Source organism: Acanthamoeba castellanii (assembly GCF_000313135.1).
Source record: "Acanthamoeba castellanii str. Neff unplaced genomic scaffold scf7180000084757, whole genome shotgun sequence".
In the NCBI taxonomy this organism is placed as follows: Eukaryota; Discosea; order Longamoebia; family Acanthamoebidae; genus Acanthamoeba; species Acanthamoeba castellanii.
Window position 1 is genome coordinate 95,650 of NW_004457453.1, and position 13,652 is coordinate 109,301.

The window sequence follows — 13,652 nt, forward strand, 5'->3', positions numbered from 1 at the left end:
CACCACGGCCACTCGCTGAGCTTCCACCTGCCGTCGTCGCCCCGACGCAACGCCGGCGGCGGTGGGTCGTCGGCGGCGTCGAACGGCATGCTCAAGACGCCGCCGTCGCCGCGCGCCCACATCGCGCCGATCACCTTCAACCGCACGACGCCGCACCCGCAGGCGCAGGAGGGCAGCCCGAGGAAGCCGCCCCCGGCCCCGGCCAGCACGAGCTCGTCCCGCGACGCCATGACCTCCTCCGACGACAGCCTCACACAGTAAAGCGAGACCATCAGCACCATCATCACCACCAGCATCACCACCATCACTCAAACACAGTGCGATCATTCCCAACAAATAAATGTACACATGTACTTTACCCACGGGGGTTAATGGTCCTGCGTCGGCCTGTGAATTTGTTTTATATTAAAAAAAATCAATATCTAATAATATCGCATATGTAAAATAAAAATAAAATCAGCGGAGCGGGCAACAGAGTTTTTAATGCGCAACTTGAGAAAATCCTCCTTGTGGAAGGACAAAACAGGGCTTTTGGCGACGTTGGCGGCCTGGGTGGCGATGCTGTCGTAGTAGGCGATGCCGTCCTTCGCGTCCCATGCCAGGAAGTTGTTGTACAGCGATGACTGGAGGGTGGTGAGTACGTTCTGCATGGCCGACATGGGGAGGTGCTTGTGCATGACGCCGTATTGGTCTTGGCACACGTCGGGGTAGGCCTGAGCCATGTCGTTGACGAAGTTGATGATGCCGCAGAGGGAGGAACTCTGCAGTCCAGTTGCGTTGTAGACGTAGATCCACGCCTGGTCTACCAGCTTCGGGTATTCTTCCCTGGCGACGCGCACTTTGTAAGAAGCGATGGGTCCGCAGGCCGTCTGGCTCCAGTAGCAGTAGGATTGGCCTTTGATGAAGAGAGGAACAAGTAAAAAAAGAGATGAAGATCAGTCGCGTGTCAGATCAAACGTGTGGACCACCTCGGGTTGCAGCAGCATGGTGAAGATCTCACTCAGCTTCGTGGGATGGTGGATGTACTGAACGCGGGCAGAACGGCAAGGCACGCCAACAGGCAGAAGAGAGCAAAGCGACGCTGGTTAATGAGGGGTGAAGCCATGGTGGGCACAGGCAACGAACGTTGAACGCTGAGATAGGCCTGCTTGCTGCCACCCTTCTTTTTTATACCTGAGGTGCCTGCTGGGGGTTGGATAACTACCGGCCAATGGTGAGTGTTGGTGGGAGATAAAGAGTGGTTACGTGTAACCACTCTTTATAGCATAAAGCCGATGTCCGGTTAGATCCCATCATCACGCGAAGCGTAGTCAAAAAAAAAAAACACAAACAAATAACAAAAAAAACAAATAACAAAAAAGTTTGCAAGTAACGAACAGAGGGTCGTGAAAGTCTCTTATTTCGCGTTGAACAAAGAACGGAAGAGGGAAAAAAAAGAAAGAAAGAAGGGGCAGCCTCTCACTTGTTGCTCTTGCCACGGAGCTGGGCCACGATGAACTTGTAACGCTCGACGCAGTCCTTCTTGGTCTTGCCGGCGACGGCCGCAGAGATCGAGTCCCAGCGCGAAACGCCAAGCGAGGCCGGGAACTTCTTCAGGGCAGCCTCGAGAGCCTTCTGCTCCTCCTGCGACCACTCCGCTGGCGACGCTGTCGAGGCAGATTCCTGTGGCCGTTGGCAAATAACAGCTGTGAGCTAACGAATCGCGACGACACGACACGACACGACCACCGACACGAGAGAGAATGCGCACCTTCTCGGCCGTGGATTCGGAGGTGGCGGTCGTGGTGGTAGAGGGCGAAGGGGCAGCGGCGGCCTTCTTCTTTTCGCCCTGCTGGGGCTGCTTCTTGCCGTTGGCCTGGTGGGGCGCGGTTCCGTTGCTCTCCTCCACCACCGGCGCGAGGTCGGGGATCTGCGTGCGCAGCGAAATGCCGCCGATGGGTCCGCCCGCGTTCAACTTCTGCACCTTGACCTGATCGTGGTTTGATTGTTGATTGGTTGGTTGGTTGATTGTTAGAATGCGGTTGGTGGTGCTTCGGGGTGTGGGTGGTGGTGGGTACGTACTCCCTTGTGCTTGTGATCCTCGATCTGCACGCCGGGCAGGGCGCTCTTCTCGGCCACGACCTTGATCTCGCCCACCTTGGCGATGATCTCCTGCACAGACCTGGACTTGCCGCCGTTGGCTCGGTCCGCCTGATGAAGAAATGAATCAATCAATCCACAATGACGACGACGACGATGAAGATGATGGGTGGTACCTTGGAGTTGACGAGGTCGGCGATCATTCGCCACCTGTTGGGGCTGCCGCCGGGGTACCTGGCGATACCCTGGGCGAGGAGGCCCAGCTCGTCGTCGGTCCACGGAATGGCGGCCTTGGCCTTCTTCTCCTCCGTGGCGGCCTTGAGCTGCTGCTCGTCCTCTTCCTTCTGCTTCTGCTTCTCCTCGACGGGGGCGTGGTTGGGTTTGAGGAAACGCACTTCGGCGTCGAAGGCGTCCTGCGCGTTCTGGTTGGTCTTGATGGCCTCGATGAGGGCCTTGAGACGCTCGACGGGCAGGTTGCTGCACATGAGCTCCACATCGCTGGTGGGCGCCTTGAGGTCCTTGGCGCTCCTGCAAAACTTCCTCAGCTTGGCCCTCGCGTCGCGAAGAGCGTTCGCCTTCCTCTGCCTCTCCTTCGTTTCCTGTTTTTTTTGTTTTTGTTTTTGTTTTTTGTTAATTAAAAATTAATTCGAGAAAAGACGAAAAGGAAAAGAAAAAGAAAAAGGAATGGTGAAGTTCGTGTGCGTACCTCTTCGGCCTTGGACTTGGCTTCCCTCTCCTTGGCTTCTCGCTCCTCGGCTTCCTTTCGCTCTTGCTCCTCCCGCACCCTCTTGATGGCGTCGATCTTTTCCTGCTTGACACGCTTCTTGGCCTCCTTCTCCGCCAACTTGTGTCGCTTGATGCGCGGATCTCGCTTGAAGGCGCCCTCTGCCAAGCCAAACAGGGAATGGTGAGTCATCAGTGACGTTGTGGTGTGTGTGGTGTGTGTGTGTGTTGCACTGCATTCGTACCAACGAGAGTGGCAACGCGAGTGAGCTCTTCCCTCTTCTTGCGCTTCCTCTCGCGTTCGTTTTGCCGCTCCATCCATCGCTTCTCTTCTCGGGTCTCGGCCTCCTCGGGGTCGTGTTCGTCGGCGCCGGCAAAGTTTCGCCACGAGCGGAAGGACATCCAGAAGTCGTAGAACTCCATCACCTTGTCGTAGGGCGTGTCCGAGTCGCCCAGCGCCGGCACGGGGTGAATCTTGGACCACTTGCTGTTGCGCTCGATGACCGGGCCGTAGATTCTGAAAAACTGCTCGTCGGTCTCCACCTTGACGAGCTCGGAGGGGATGGAGTCGTCGAAGGGCTCCGTCGAGTCGAACTCGCGCCTCTTGCGAGGGTCGCTGAGTGTATCGTGGGCTGCAGCATCGGACGATCACAGTAACAAACCAGAAGGGGAAAAAAATACATCAGAGGTGTTGGGGTTGAGGTGGTTTCGTTGTGGTCGGCGGTACCGCGAGTGAGAGACTTGAACATCTCGTCGGCGTCCTCTTCGGACATTTCGCCGCCCTTCTTGTCGGGGTGGTGAATGAGGACCTGCTTGCGGTCTGGAGACATGGACACGTCACTGCCATCAGTTTCACGTTTTGACCTATGTCCAACAAAGCGAAGCGAAGAACGAAGAAGGACGACAAGGACGCGATATCACGTACAGGCCTTCTTGATCTGGTCCTCGGTGGCGCGCCAGCGGAGGTGAGCCAGGCCGAGAAGCTCGTAGGGGTCCTCGGACAGCGTGTTCGACGCGGCGGCGCTGGTGGACTGGCCACCAGCGCTCTTCGTCTTGCGCTTCTGCTCGGCACGGGCGCGAGTAGCGTCGTCGATCTGCGGCTCCTCCTCGGTCACCGGCTCTCCGCGGAGCAAGCGCTGCAGCATGGCCTCAAAGTTCGTGCCAGCGGGCTCGACCCTCAGCTTTTCAATCGACTGCTTGAATGGGAAACCTGGAGATATCAAAAAATCTCATTAGTGATTTGAATTGGGAGATGGAAGTAAAATTATCTCCGCGTTCATTCGGAATCGACACAACAAAGGTTGCAACGTTCTACAAAAATTCTTGAATGATGAATGTCGTGGTACGCGAGTACCCGAACGCAAGCGGGTGAAGAATGATTGAAGAATTGCAAAGAGTTGCGATTCAACGACATCGTTTCAAGATTATGTAGAATCTTGAACGAGAGAGTAGGCGTACCCGAGAGCTTGAGGCTCACGGAGGCCCCTGTCCAGTCGGCAGGCGGGGCCATGAGAAGGCGTACGGCGGTGCGCCTGTTGATGTATTGCTCCCAGGCGGAAGGGGCAGCGGACTGCTGCATCGAGGCCGCGATCATGTTGAAAGCGAAGGACGACATGTTCTGAAGATTTCAAATCAGTCCCGAGGTCCGTAAGGAAGAACAGTTGTTTTGACCAACGAAGGATGAAGATGAACTCGTGTGGCGGGAGGGATCAAGATGCAGAGATCGAGATCGAGATGCAGGGCGGGAGGCAGCAAAGAAAAAAAAGTGACTCCGGCTCTTTGTAGTTTCGCCCGCCCCTCATGTCCGGATTTTACCCGGCTTGGGCAATCACATACAACTGCTTGAAGGTCTTGTTCAAGACAATGTGAGCACAGCCATTGTGGATCAGCCTCTTTTACACTTGTGGCTCAAGGGCCATGGACATGTTGACGACCAGGCTGCACTCAGCAGGATGAGCAGAAGCCAGGCCTCAACGGTAAAAAACCTGAAATTTCACAACTCAGCAACTTTTCCTGTGTCGACAGGTACTTCCGGCCTTTTTCTGGTGCCCTGTTCGGGGTCTGGGCGAGTGTGCATCCAGCGAATTTGATCAGCTGGCTTCATACATCATACAGCATCAACAATGAGCAAGAAGAAGAAGGCGGTAAAGGTCAATCTCTCAGATTTCCTGAGTTCCGACATCGGCGGGCCTCCCGTTGTTTCGGAGGCACTCCCCAATGCTCCACGGTACGCTGCAGTGCACTCCATCTCAATCTATCAAATCTTTCCAAAATTTTTTTGTTTCATCTCTCAGAGCTCATTTTTTATGATTCATTGCATCTGATCTGTTCTTATAATAATTTGATTGTGCAGCTCTGCCGAGATGGAGGATGAGGAGGGCTACGGCGGGGGCGGCGGACGCTACGGTGATCGCGAGGGCGGCGGCGGCAGGTATGGCGACCGCGACGGCGGAGACCGCTATGGAGGCGGTGGCCGGGGTGGCGACCGCTACGGTGACCGCGAGGGCGGCGGCGGCAGGTATGGCGACCGCGACGGTGGCGACCGCTATGGCGGCGGCGGCGGCGGCAGGGGCGGCTACGGCGACCGCGATGGTGGCGACCGCTATGGCGGAGGAGGAAGAGGAGGCGGCGGCTACGGCGATCGCGACGGCGGCGACCGCTACGGCAGCCGAGGCGGTGGTGGCTACGGCGACCGAGACCGCGAGGGCGGCAGAGGAGGCTATGGCGATCGCGAGGGCGGCGGCCGCTACAGCACCGGCGGCGAGCACTGGGGCGCCGACCGCGACCGCGACCGCGACAGTGCGCCGCCTCGCCGCGCCGGCGGTTATGAGCCCCGCGTGCCGTCGCCCGCCCGCGACGAAGAGTCCAGGTTCGGCGCCGGCAGAGATGACCTCACCCCTGCGTACGCACTCCCATCTCTGCCCTACCGCGCTTGGCGCTCATAGTAGCTCACGCGCATGATGTGCATGTGCGCAGCGAGGCCGCTGCTCGTTCTGCGGAGCGCCCGGCCGCAGCTGGTGCTGGAGGCGCGGCGGAGCAGCCCCCGAGGGAGCGCAAGAAGCCCGCCTTCGACCCCTTTGGTGGGGCCAAGCCGCGGGAGCTGGTGCTCCAGGAGAAGCCCGAGCTCGCCGAGCTCGCGAAGGAGCCGGCCGCCGCCGCGGCGGGTGGCGAAGAGTCTGCGGCTGAGGAGCCGGCCTCCGGAGCCACTCAGACTGAGGCCGTCACCGAGGGCGTGCAGAAGCTGAGCGTCCGCGACGAGCGCCCCGCTGCCCGCGACGAGCGCCCCGTCGACAGGCGTCCTCCTCGCGAAGAGGAGTCGCGCTACAACACCAGCAGGTAAGTGCCAACACAATCAAGCCTACGCACCACGCACCATTACACCGCCACTACGAGCCACAAGCATAACCGCTAACTCAACTTCTTCTTGCATTGCATTGCAACGCACACAGCACCGAGGACTGGCGTTCCGGCCCTAGGACTGCGGTGCCGAAGAGAGACGAGCGCGGCGACGCCGGCGGCGCCTATCGTCCGCCCTCCGCCAGACGCGGCGGGTTCGGCGGCAGCGAGGACCGCGGTGGCTTCCGAGACCGCGGTGGCTATGGCGACCGCGACCGAGACAGGGGCTATGGCGATCGCGACCGCGGCTATGGCGGCCGTGACAGCAGGGGCGGCGGCTACGGCGACCGCGATAGGGGCTATGGCGATCGCGAGCGTGGTGGTGGCTACGGCGATCGCGACCGTGGCTATGGCGACCGCGAGCGTGGCGGCGGCTATGGCGATCGCGACCGTGGCTATGGCGACCGCCGAAGCGGCGATCGGGACAGCCGTTCGCCCAGCGCCGGGGGCGACAGAAGCAGCCCGTTCCGCGGCGGCAACAGGGACGACAGGCCCAGGAGCGCGGAGCGCGGTAGCCCTGCCCGTGACTACGACGACCGCCGCCCGAGCGGTGACGACCACCAGGAGACCCGCGACTAGACAAGGCCCAATGCGCCTCCCCACGTCAAAATGGCATCGGTCCATTGATTCAAGAGTTTGACACAATAAATTATATCAGCATATCACCACGAGCTTGTTGATCAGTCAGCCACTCCCTCTTCTTGGTGTGGCGCTGGTGTGGCTCGTGCCTCCAACATGTTGTCGTGGAACATAGCGCCACACACCCGAAAAATGAAACGAAAAATCAAGAATAGAGACATCATTTCCCTGCGCGCAGCTCTTCCGTTTCGCTAGAAATTCCATCACGTAGCTCGCGGCTGGGTTGGATCAATCTTGAGTTCTGCATTATCAATTTATATTCACATCCATCGAGAGACCCACGGACTGGCGAGAGTTGGTTAGATTGGTGAAGGAAGAAGAAGTAAAAGATAAGGAATGTTGCGCCCCGAGGGCGGATCGAGGGCCTCAAGAGGAACCTCCTCCTCATCCTCGACAACATCGAGGCCTCGATGTTGTCATTCATCATCATCAACGACGACCGCCCCTCATGACTTTGTGGCTGAGACGGTCTACCTGCCCACTCTATGCCGCTATTGCAAAGACGTCATGTGGAGCTTTGCCTCGGGCCTCCGCTGTAGGCGCTGCTCCTGCGCTGTGCACGTTGAATGTCGAGCCGAAACGCCCAACGACTGCCTCGTTGTGCCTCGTGCCTCTTTGCCCAGCGCAGGACCGGTTCGCTCCCTTCATCCTCCCCCCCCTCTTTTTTTTCTTACATGCATTCAATCACGTGTCATAGAAAGAATCGCCTTCATCTCATCCACTCTTGTTTGATGTTCTTTGAAATCGTTGAACAGCAAAATGTGGGGTTCACTCGACGCGGAATCGTCAAGGAGGGCTTCCTGTGGAAGATGGCCAAGGCCGACCCGAGCTGGACTCGCCTCTGGTGCATCTGCAAGCCCGAGGCCCTCTTCTTCTTCCGCCCTCAACAGGTAACGCTAAGCTCTCGCGTCTCTCTTCAGCGACATCAGCGTAGTGACGTCGCGATTGTGGTGGTGATGTGTGAACCTCGTCAGAGGTTGCTCGAGTACAGGAACCCCATGCTGGTGCTGGGCCTGGGCGAAAGCGGTGGTCTGTCGGTGGCCAACGTCCAGGCCCTGCGCGAGCACTGCTTCATCGTAGAGACCAGCTCGGGCGACTACCACTACTTTGCCGCCAACTCGGACGAAGAGCGCAAGGAGTGGAAGTACGCCATCAAGCACCGCAAGGCCAAGTCTCGCTCGACTGCCGCCGCTGCCGCTGCCGCTGCCGACGCCACCACCCACGGCGACGACTGGGTAAAGCGCTTCGTGTGTGCCTTTTGTCCCTCCATGCGGGGTGTCACTAACTGGGGGCTGGGTCGCTGTGTGCAGGCGAACGAGTCCTGGATCTGGACGCCGGACCGGCCCGAGCCGAGCCCCTTTGCGTGGGAAGACGTCAAGCCTACGCAGATCAAGATGCTCAACCTCCTCCCTCTCATACAAAACGTGCGTTCTTCTTTCCACTTCCTTCTTCGTTCTTTCGTTTTGTCGATGCAAAAAGACTGATCTGTGCGATCGATCGAGCAGGAGCCCATCGCAAAGGGTTCCGTTCCCGAGCTGGAGCTGCGCGCCGATGACATCGTGGTCGACAAGCAGGAAGTGGCCTACTTCCGCACCAAAGTGACAAAGTACGACTTGGACCCTGTTCTAGAACTGGCTCTCGCGCCCCTTGAGAGTGTGCCCGGAAGACTCACGCAAACCAATGATATATATATAGGGTGGTGCAGGCGCAGAGCATGCGACGCGTGCGCCTGATCTTGGCCGAGCTCACCGACGCTCCCGTGCCATCCAATTTTCCGGGCGTGTTCCTCGTCCTGTTCCGCATGGGAAAGAACGCCTATCGCGTCCGCTGCTCGAAGGACACCAACCTCAAGCGAGTCATCATTGGTACGAGGCCACGCACCCAGCCCACCTTCGCTCGGCACTCCATCGCTCATGCGCGTGCGTGTCGTGCGTGCGTACGTTTTGCGTGTGCACACCATTGCAGAGGAGGTGCTCTTCCGCGCGCAAGCTGTGGACATGTCGGTCTCGTGGGCTCTGCCGGCGATCGAAGATTTTATGATCAGATGCGGCCGGTTGAACGAGTACATCGTCGACGCCGACATCAGCCTGCACTCCATCGTCTACGTGCGGGATGCCATCACTAAGTCGCGAGCGATCGAATTTGACTTGCTGCCGTACGAGGCACAGCTGCACCACACGGACGGCGCCTCCGTCGACGACTCGCCCGCGGGTGAGCAGTCATTCTGCTCGATCGAGGCCGACGAGGGGCTGGGCTTTGACCTCAGTACGTCGACCCAACCGGGCGCCCAAGGCATTTGCTCTGTGTCGTGTGTGGGCCGTGTGTGCCGTGTGTGTGTGTCGTGTGCGTGTCGTGTGGCGACTAACCAGTGTCTGCAGCTGTACAAAACTGTTTTCATGTGCACGACGTGAGCAAGCGATTCGAGGTGAAGGTGAAAAGCGTGGAGAATCTCAACAAGCAACTCCTCTACGACGCCAACTCCTTCTACGGGTTGGACATTGAGGGCGATCGCGTCAACGTCTTTGTGGCGTTCAGTCTGTACTTTGGCGAGCAGCTTCTGGCGCCCGTCCTTCACACCCAGCCCGTGCTCCCCTCACAGCCCATCTGGGAGGACTGGCTCGTTACCGAGCTGCTCAGCATGGAGGTAACCACACGACACACACGACACCACGACACCACACGACACACAAGCGGGCGCGCGCAGTTCGCTCTGTCTCAAACGTTTGCTCGGCGCAGAACATCCCGCGGGAGGCACGGCTCTGCTTCACGCTCTACGCGTGCAAGGCCCAGGGCGGCGGAGCCATGGGCATGATCACCAACCTGTTCCGGCCGGCCAACCAGACGGTGCCCCTGGCCGCCACCGAGATCACCTACGCCGACTTCCGGGGCGTCCTGCGGCGCGGCTCCTACTGCCTCCCGATGTGGTCCCTCGTAACGCCCGCCGCCGGCTCCCCTCGCCGTACCTACCCCCTTCATTATATTTATTTATTTATTTATTTATATTTAGATATTATTTTATATTTTATATTAAAATTGTTTCCCGTCATGACGCGCAGAGGAGGTGGCGTTGGTGGTCGAGTTCGATGCGACGTCGCCCAAGCTCATATCATTTTCCGGCGAGACGCGTCGGTCCGAGCCCGACGCCACCGGTCAGACCAGGGACGAGGAGGCGGAGGAGGAGGGAGAGGAGCATGGCGAAACACCGGCACAGCACGAGCAGCCCCTGCTCTACTTGATCCTGATGCGAGGTACCTTGCGACTGTCCTCTTCACTTGGCGGGTGGGTCGTGTGTGGTGGGGGCGTCCCCTCACCATGCGCTTGTGTGTGTCGTGTCGTGTCGTGTAGACGCGCTCTACGAGATGAGCACGGAGGAGAAGGCGTTGGTGTGGAAGTACCGTGGCTACGTCCGCTCGCAACGGCCCTACTCCCTGGCCAAGGTTCTCCTGGCGGCGCCCTCCACCAACCGACAGATGATCGCCGCAATTCACGCCCTCCTCGCCAACTGGCCGCCCCTCCCGCCGGTTCATGCGCTCGAGGTACGCACCTCGCACCTCACCGCACTTTCGTGTGGTTGCTCAAATAACACGCGTCGTGTGTCGTGTGTGTGTCGTGTGTCATGTGTGTCGTGTGTCGTGTGTCGCGTGCCAATGCAGCTGTTGGGAGCGCGATACGTGGACACGGAGGTGCGGAGGTATGCGGTGAACTGCCTGCGAGAGCTCACGGATCGGCAGTTGGTCGAATATCTGCCTCAGCTCATCCAAGTCCTCAAGTCCGAGCCCCACCACTACTCCCACCTGTTCGAGTTCCTCTTCCTGCGGTCCATGCGCTCGATCGTGCTGGGCCACCCCTTCTTCTGGCACCTCACCGTACGCGCACCTCTCTCTCCCCCGCGCTTCGCATCACTTCATTTCACGCTCTGATCGCGAGCTCACCGTGTGCCAACCGTTGGTGTGTCGAGACAGTCCGAGCTGCACAACGAGAGCCACTCGGCGCGGTTCAAGCTGATGATCGAAGCCTTCCTGGCCGCCAGCGACGACGACGGCGTGCGTCTCCCATTCCCGACCCTCTTTTCTTTTTCTTTCTCGATTGCTTGTTTTTTCCTGATTTTTGCGTGTACAGACGACGGAGGAGATGAAGAGAGAGCTGGCGGTGGTGGCCGAGTTCGCGCGTGTGGCCAAGGAGCTGAAGGAGGTGCCCAAGGACGAGCGCACCAAGGTGCTTCAGGCCAAGCTTAGGCTCCTCGAGCTGCCCTCGTCCTTCCTCCTCCCCTACAACCCTAAGTACGCCTTCATCCTTCACACTGCGCTGCGATGCGCTTCGTTTGTGTCTATTGTGCTGCCGGGGCCGTGATCGCTGACTGTGAAACTGCAAACGCGTTTGTGCAGGTTCGAGGTGTCGAGACTGCTCGTTGAGAAGTGCCGAGTGATGGATTCCATGACGGTACATAACGCACACGCCGCACACGCACACGCACACGCAACGCGTTGAGACCCGTTTTGACCGGTTTCGTGTGCGCGTGCAATGAACTATTGCAGAGTCCGCTGTGGCTGGTGTTTGAGAACCGCGAGCGACAGACGGCGCACATCATCTTCAAGGTGGGCGACGACCTGCGGACCGACATCCTCTCGCTGCAGATGATCCGCATCATGGACCAGCTGTGGCGCAACGAGGGGCTCGACCTCCACATGCAGCCCTACCGCGCCGTGAGCACGGGCAAGGACGAGGGCATCATCGAGGTGGTGACCAACTCCGAGACCACCAGCGCCATCTCGCAGGCCTACGGCGGCGGCGGCGCCGTGAGCGCCTTCTCGCGCACGGCGCTGGCCGAGTGGCTGCGCGCGTGCAACCCGACCGAGGCGGCCTATCGCGAGGCTGTGACCAACTTCACCCTGTCCTGCGCCGGCTACTGCGTGGCCACCTACATCCTGGGCGTGGGCGACCGCCACAACGACAACATCATGATCACCTACGGCGGCAACCTCTTCCACATCGACTTTGCCTACTTCCTGGGCCGCCGGGTCACCTTTGCCGGCATCCCGCGGGAGACGACGCCGTTCGTGCTCACGCCGGCCTTCGTGCAGGCCATGGGCGGCCTCGACTCGTCCAACTTCCGCTCGTTCGTGTCGCACTGCTGCCGGGCCTACAACGTCATCCGCCGCCACGGCCACCTCTTCATCACCCTCTTCGCCATGATGGTGTCGAGCGGCATGTCGCAGCTCGAGAGCCTGGACGACCTCGACTACCTGCGTCGCGCCCTGGCGCTCGAACTCACCGACGCCGAGGCCTCCGCGCGCTTCACCCAGCTCATCCAGGAGAGCTGCAGCAACCAGATCACCCAGCTCAACAACGCCGTTCACATCTTTGCCCACAGCTGAGCAGCAAGCAGCCCAACTGTGAGCATTCTGTACATACCACACCTCAAAAATGTCGACAAGTGAATGTCGACAATAAAAATGCGAAGCCGATCAACGACCCGAAGGCCAATTCTCGCAGAGCTTGCACATTACAAAGTAATAGAAGATGATGAAGCGAGGTCTCCGTCAGGTTCCCAGGGTACGTAAGCGAGTATTTACGTTAATTGCGCGTAGATTGCATGAAGAAGATAGTATCCGGCACAATGGCCTCCATTTAACACCCCGCTTCAGTCCGTAATCCTCGGTCAGAGGCAGTCTGCTCAGGCCATGCGCCTCTTTGCCTCGGCTGCCCCTTCGCCCAACGTCGATGAGATCCAGTTCCAGGTCATCGGCGACACTGCCACTGCGGAGTACCCCACGCGACCCTTCACCTCCAAGAGCAAGGCGCAGCTCGAAGAGGGTGTCCAGAGGAAGGCCAACCAGACCCGCGGCCAGTTCGAGGCCAAGTTCTCGGCTGATACCCCCGAGGGTGCCCTCTTCAAGGACGTCGTCCAGATCAAGCCCGTACGTACTCGCGAAATTTGCTGCCCCATTTTCTTTATTTTCGCACTGCAATTCGGCCATTTAGCCCCCCCCCCCGCCATTACCAATCGCCCCGTACACTGACTGTCTTTCGCCAAAATCTTTGGACAACAGTACGATGAGCAGCTCCTCAAGGCGGAGCTCGAGCATGTCACCAACCCCACCATCCAGCCCACCGTCGATACCGCCGTCAGTACGCGTGCCCCCCCCCCGCGACGTAGGCCCTCTATGCTCACCCGTTAAAACGAACAAAAACAACATCAACACAGACACGAAGAACCACAACTTCCTGACTGAGTTCATGGCGTCGCGCACTGCCGGCTACCTCGAGGACCCGACGCTCTACTTCAGCTACGGCGAGAACCCGTCGGCCACGCTCAACCCCAACTGGAGCACCCAGCTGTCGGGCAACCTCGACGCCCTGGTCAAGCGCGAGCTCGTCGACGCGCTCGCCGCGCTGTCGGCCGAGGTCAAGGAGATCGACGCGCTCGACCAGCAGGCCAAGAAGGCTCACGAGGAGCTGCTCCAGAAGCTGCAGGCCGACATCGACATCCTCACCAACAAGGAGCTCTTTGCCAAGTCGCTCGAGTCGTCGGGCATGAGCCCGCTCCACGTGGCCCAGATGACCGACATCGTCACCACCGACCCGCTCGCCGTCCAGGCCCTCCCGCTCGCGCAGAAGCAGGCCGCCGAGCTCGCCCAGTTCCGTCAGCAGAGCGCCACCTTCCAGCAGTACAGCCAGCTCGTCGCCGACAGCCGCGAGCTCGTCAAGCAGCTCCAGGCCTCGGGCCTCCAGTTCGACGCCTCCAAGGTGTCCTTCTAAAGAAGATGAAGTCTTTTGTGTCCATTACCATCGCCAAAAACAAAGCTTCTCTCTCT

At 59.3% G+C, this 13,652-nt stretch overlaps 5 protein-coding genes across 5 annotated transcripts; 3 read left to right on the forward strand and 2 right to left on the reverse strand.

Moving 5' to 3' along the window:
* Positions 1 to 368: 368 nt before the first annotated feature.
* On the reverse strand, positions 369 to 1,105 carry ACA1_208080 (uncharacterized protein; the record flags this gene model as incomplete). The annotated part of the gene is made up of 3 exons (XM_004339899.1): positions 369 to 387; positions 493 to 895; positions 1,027 to 1,105. 3 exons carry the CDS (start codon positions 1,103 to 1,105, stop codon positions 369 to 371), a joined length of 501 nt encoding a protein of 166 aa, XP_004339947.1.
* A 353-nt stretch (positions 1,106 to 1,458) lies between these two features.
* ACA1_208090 (DnaJ domain containing protein) lies at positions 1,459 to 4,417 on the reverse strand (the record flags this gene model as incomplete). Its single annotated transcript, XM_004339900.1, has 10 exons — positions 1,459 to 1,662; positions 1,751 to 1,957; positions 2,062 to 2,190; positions 2,256 to 2,313; positions 2,359 to 2,678; positions 2,786 to 2,964; positions 3,048 to 3,434; positions 3,530 to 3,622; positions 3,728 to 4,012; positions 4,261 to 4,417. 10 exons carry the CDS (start codon positions 4,415 to 4,417, stop codon positions 1,459 to 1,461), a joined length of 2,019 nt encoding a protein of 672 aa, XP_004339948.1.
* A 508-nt stretch (positions 4,418 to 4,925) lies between these two features.
* ACA1_208100 (uncharacterized protein) lies at positions 4,926 to 6,777 on the forward strand (the record flags this gene model as incomplete). Its single annotated transcript, XM_004339901.1, has 4 exons — positions 4,926 to 5,029; positions 5,156 to 5,704; positions 5,779 to 6,138; positions 6,252 to 6,777. 4 exons carry the CDS (start codon positions 4,926 to 4,928, stop codon positions 6,775 to 6,777), a joined length of 1,539 nt encoding a protein of 512 aa, XP_004339949.1.
* A 567-nt stretch (positions 6,778 to 7,344) lies between these two features.
* On the forward strand, positions 7,345 to 12,212 carry ACA1_208110 (phosphoinositide 3kinase family, accessory domain (pik domain) domain containing protein; the record flags this gene model as incomplete). Its single annotated transcript, XM_004339902.1, has 16 exons — positions 7,345 to 7,470; positions 7,593 to 7,727; positions 7,812 to 8,084; positions 8,148 to 8,261; positions 8,343 to 8,492; positions 8,543 to 8,702; positions 8,803 to 9,102; positions 9,216 to 9,481; positions 9,574 to 9,796; positions 9,894 to 10,085; positions 10,183 to 10,373; positions 10,491 to 10,703; positions 10,800 to 10,880; positions 10,957 to 11,117; positions 11,223 to 11,277; positions 11,373 to 12,212. The coding sequence occupies 16 exons, from the start codon at positions 7,345 to 7,347 to the stop codon at positions 12,210 to 12,212; spliced, it is 3,480 nt and encodes a 1,159-aa protein (XP_004339950.1).
* A 148-nt stretch (positions 12,213 to 12,360) lies between these two features.
* On the forward strand, positions 12,361 to 13,596 carry ACA1_208120 (uncharacterized protein; the record flags this gene model as incomplete). Its single annotated transcript, XM_004339903.1, has 4 exons — positions 12,361 to 12,390; positions 12,483 to 12,755; positions 12,888 to 12,966; positions 12,995 to 13,596. 4 exons carry the CDS (start codon positions 12,361 to 12,363, stop codon positions 13,594 to 13,596), a joined length of 984 nt encoding a protein of 327 aa, XP_004339951.1.
* Between the last annotated feature and the right edge of the window lie 56 nt (positions 13,597 to 13,652).